This window comes from Pteropus vampyrus, unplaced genomic scaffold (genome assembly GCF_000151845.1).
Source record: "Pteropus vampyrus isolate Shadow unplaced genomic scaffold, Pvam_2.0 Scaffold92, whole genome shotgun sequence".
Taxonomy (NCBI): Eukaryota; Metazoa; Chordata; class Mammalia; order Chiroptera; family Pteropodidae; genus Pteropus; species Pteropus vampyrus.
This window is the reverse complement of record NW_011888873.1, coordinates 2918346-2922993: the sequence shown is the minus strand read 5'-3', so window position 1 is coordinate 2922993 and position 4648 is coordinate 2918346. Positions and strand designations below refer to the sequence as shown.

Sequence of the window (4648 nt, the reverse complement as noted above, 5' to 3'; positions counted from 1 at the left end):
TGAATACACGAATAATAAGAAAGCAAAACAGCCTTATTGCTATGAAAAAGTTTTAGTCTTCTGGATAGAAGATATAGATATAACCAGCCACAATATTCCTTTAAGCCAAAGCCTAAGCCAGAGCAAGGCCCTAACTCTCTTCAGTTCTGAGACAACTCAGAGGTGAAGATGCAGAAAAACAGTTTGAAGCTACCAAAAGTTGGTTCATGAGGTTTAAAGAAAGAAGCCATCTCCATAACATAAAAGTGCAAATCAAAGCAGCAAGTGTCGATATAGAAGCTGCAAGAAGTTATTCAGAAGATCTAGCTATGATAATTAATGAAAGTGGTTACAGTAAACAAGAGATTTTTAATGTAGATGAAACAGATTTATATTGAAAGAAGTTGCTATCCAGAACTTTCATAGCTAGCGAGAAGTCAGTGCCTGGCTTCAACGCTTCAAAGGACAGGTTGACTCTCTTGTTAGGGGCTAATGCAGCTGGTGACTTTAAGTTGAAGCCAGTGCTCGTTTACCATCCTATAAATTCTAGGGCTCTTAAGAATTGTGCTAAATCTACTCAGCCTGTGCTGTATAAATGGAACAACAAAGCCTGGATAGACAACAGATCTGTTTACAACATGGTTTACTGAATATTTTAAGCTCACTGTTGAGACCTAAATCTTTCAAAATATTACTGCTCATTGACAAGTTACCTGGTCACCTAAGAGCTCTGATGGAGATGTACAACAAGTTTGATGTTTTCATGCCTGCTAACACAACAATCATTCTGCAGCCCATGGATCAAAAAGTAATTTTGTATTTCAAGTCTTGTTATTTAAGAAATACATTTTGTAAGGCTATAGCTGCCATAGGTAGTGATACTTTGATGAATCTGGGCAAAGTAAATAGAAAATCTTCTGGAAAAGAATCACCCTTCAAGATGCTGTTAAGAACATTTGTGATTCATGGTCGGAGGTCAAAATATCACCATTAACAGGAGTTTGGAAGTGGTGGATTCCAACACTCATGGATGACTTTCGAAGGTTCGAGACTTCAGCGGAGGAAGTAACTACAGATGCAGTGGAAAGAGCAAGAGAACTAAAATTAGAACTGGAGCTTAAAGATGTGACTGAATAATAATAACAATTTAATAATAACAATTTAATGGCAAGGAGTTGCTTCTTATGGTGGAATCTACTCCTGGTGAAGATGCTGTGAAGATCGATGAGATGACAACAAAGAATTTAGGATATTACATAAACTTAGTTGATAAAGCAGTGGCAGGGTCTGAGAGGATTGCCTCTAATTTTCAAAGAAGTATTATCTGGGTAAAATGCTGTCCAACAGCATCACATGCTACAGAGAAAGCATTCATGAAAGGAAGAGTCAATGGATGTGATAAACTTTCTTGTTGTCTTATTTTAAGAAATTGCCACAGCCACCCCAACCTTTAGCAGCCACAGCCCTGATCAGTCAGCAGCCATCAACACTGAGGCAAGATCCTCCACCAGCAAACAGATTAGGACTTGCTTAAGGCTCAGATGGTGGTTAACATTTTTTAGCAAGAAAGTATTTTTGAATTAAGGTATGTGCATTGTTTTTTAAATGTAATGTTATTTCACACTTAATAGACTACATTACAATGTAAATAACACTTTTGTATACACGGGGAAACCAAACAATTTGTGTGACTCCCTTTATTGCAATACTGGCTTTATTGTGGTCTAGAACAGAACCCTGAAACACCTCCAAGGTATTCTTGTATAGCCCTTCTCAAAGAAAAATAAGCAAAACAGAGTCATGTAAAGAAACAAGCAAAGGAAGGTTATTTTATTTTTTAAAGCATAATCATTATCTTTCCTGGTAAATTTCTGCATCCTCTTCCCAAACTGGGTGTTGTATAGACAACACTGAGAATCACTGGGTTTCTTTTATAGTAGGAGGACAATATTGGAGATGCGAGAGCAGAGTTCCATAAGGGTTTGGAAGGAGGAACTGATGATAATTTTTTCGTGGTTGACTAAGTTTTTTAAAAAGCCACTTCCAAGGGCACATCAACCAGTCAGTGAATCCACTTGTTCCAGCAGGAGGTGGGAGGTGGAGGTGGGGGTGGAGCGTGGGGAGGAGCGACACTCACAGCCGGGAATCGGTGCCTTTCAAGTGTCGCCCTGCGTCGCCCACGGCCTCCAGGCCTCCCTTGAGCCACACCAACTAAATGCACCCCCCCGCCCCAGCCATCTGCGTCGCCTTGATCACCGCCTACATCGGACTGCTGGGGATTCCTTAGCCAGGTCCGGCCAAGAGGGTTCCCAGGACTCGGCGCAAACTGCCCGCCTCCTCCCGCGTCTCCGCCCCTTGCCAGGGCCGCTGTGCGCCGACGGAGGCGAGGGTGCCGCCGCAGGAAAATGAGTGGTGCCCGGAGCGTGGCCCGGAGCTGCAGGTAACGCGCGCCAGACCTGGGTGGGAGCTGGCTGCGCGCACCTTTCGCTTCCCCTCTTGGCGAGCCCTGCGCCTGTCCGCAGGCTGCGCCCAGAAGCAGCGCGTTGCGTCCCGGGCGGCTGGGGCGCAGGGTGTGTGTGTGGGGGGGCGCGGTGAGCCCCCGCCGTGGGGGGTGCACTAATGCTCCCTGCTTGTCGCACAGCAACATTCCCGCGACAGTGCCCTGCAACGACCGGTGGCGGCGGCTGCGGTGAGCGGGGTCCCTCGGCCGACGTCGATGCCTCTGAAGATGGAGAAGTTTCTTCAGATCGCGCCTCACTCTCTGGCCATCATCTTGGGCCCGGCCGAGGGGTCAGCGGGAGAGAAGTCCAGGGCCGCCCAGCCTGCGCCCCCGACCCAGGCTCGGCAGCTTGCCCGGCACCACATCGGCTATGAGATCTTCGCCGACTTCAAAGCCGAGAACATGCAGCACTTCTGGAACAAGAAGGTCACGGCCGCGGTGGCCGAGACCTTCTTCCTGGGCTGGATCGACGAGCAGGTCCTGCTGATCCAGGGCAAGGAGGAGCATCTGGAGGTGCTGCGCGAGGGCTGGACGCGCCGGGCGCTGCGGCCGCCCTCGGGCTTTTACATCCGCTGCCTGGGTGAGTCCGGCCGGCGCGGGACCCCTGCCCCGCGGGCACCGCGGAGGGGACGGGCCGCTCCCCCGGGCGCTGCGCGCCTCCCTCCACCTCCGCGCCGCGGCCGGGGGAGGGGCCGGTGGCCCTCTGCGAGCGCGAGACTGGGGAACTTCCTGGCACCTAAAATGGGGATTTGTACCTTTCCCCACACGCCTCCCGGCCGGCCAGCAGAGCCTCCTTGGCGGCGCGGGCGGCGCGCCCTGGCGGGGCGGCGCCGGGGGCTGGCCAGGTAGGCGGCGGCGGCGGCGGCGGCGGCGTGGGAGGCTCGGCGGGTTCGCGGCAGCTTCGGGGTCTGCGAGTCTCATCTTTTGCGCATTGCTCGGGCCGGGCAATGCGTGCGAGCCGGAGAGAAGTCGAAAGAGAGGATTCAGGTAGCATCAGGTGGCAACGGGCTCTACCGCGGGAAGCGGCGGCAGCTGGCGGTTCAGGTGCGCGGCCGTCCCCGGACGTCCTTTCCAGGGCGGACGCGTCTGGCGCTCTGGTGCTAGTTGAGTTTTAAGGCGGCGTTTCTGTGTAAAGCAGAGCTGTAGATTTCGTTTTAAATATCCTGCCTGGAGCACTTCAGGTCATTTTGTGCGTTGAAGGAAAGAAGGGACAGGAGGAGGACAGAAGAAAGTCTGATCCTCAACAAAAGAGAAAACAGTGTACTGGAGAAGAGGGCTCGATAGGCGCGCACTTCCAGTGGTTCTAGACTAGCTGTTTGTTATTGCACTAATTTGTACATATTTTTCTTAATCCAGTTTGCATCTCTTTTAGAACATACTTTTTAGTTTTGTACCTTGGGCCCGGTCGCTAAACGCATATATAGTAAATAGTGTTTTATGAAACGATTTCAAGAAAGCATTCTTTCTAGTCTCAAGGTTTAGAAATTCTTTCGTGACATTTTGGGAGGAGGTCAAAAGTTCAAAAGCTAAATGACTGTAAGCCGCCTTTTTCGTTACCCACTGTTGCTATGCTGCCTTCTTTTGAAGGATTAGCTTTACCTGCTAATGTGTCTTCCTCTATGCGTATGGCAAATTTAGAGCATTTTTTATTTTGTTGTGTTTTGCCTGTTTTTGCATAGCAGAAATCTTTACAAAGCTTCTCTTGAATTAGATAGACAAAAAACTAGTAAAGCTTGCATCTTTTGTGTTTTGCAACCTGTGCTGAATTTCAAAAGGTGCCTTAATTTCCTTTTTTTTTTTTTGACTTTAACAAAAACCTTAATGACATCTCTGTAATCAAGCTGCTTTAGTAAAGGGGCCAAGATAAATGCCTCTGAGACTTGATCTGCTTTTGTACTGTGGGACTACAACACATGAGGAAGTAAGAATATATTTAGTCATTGCTATGCACTGTGTAGATTGCATTTTAATAGTTTTCTTTTAAACTTGACTTCATGCTTATTTTTTACTTTTAATTTTGGCAAATTTCAAACAAATACAAAAGTAGTATAATACAACAATATATTGAACTCCCATGTACCCATTCTCCATCTTCAAAATTTATCAGCACATGGCCAATCTTATCTTATCTATACCCTTGTTTCTCCTCTACCATTTTGAAATTCTAGA

At 47.9% G+C, this 4648-nt stretch overlaps 1 protein-coding gene across 6 annotated transcripts in view; it reads left to right on the top strand.

The window, feature by feature from the left end:
* The first annotated feature begins 2661 nt into the window (after positions 1-2661).
* STOX2 (storkhead box 2) overlaps positions 2662-4648 on the top strand; it is a 209650-nt gene continuing 207663 nt past the window's right edge. For 3 of the 6 annotated variants that reach the window (XR_002781290.1, XM_023532901.1, XM_023532902.1), the window contains exon 1: positions 2662-3059. Coding sequence is in view for 3 of the 6 variants with exons in the window: in XM_023532901.1 (XP_023388669.1) it covers positions 2696-3059 (364 nt within the window). In the remaining 3 variants the exon portion in view is untranslated. Of the gene's footprint in view, positions 3060-3260; positions 3325-3411; positions 3467-4648 lie in introns of those variants that run through there. The other 3 variants (XM_011364031.2, XM_023532904.1, XM_011364032.2) reach the window with 3 other exon arrangements.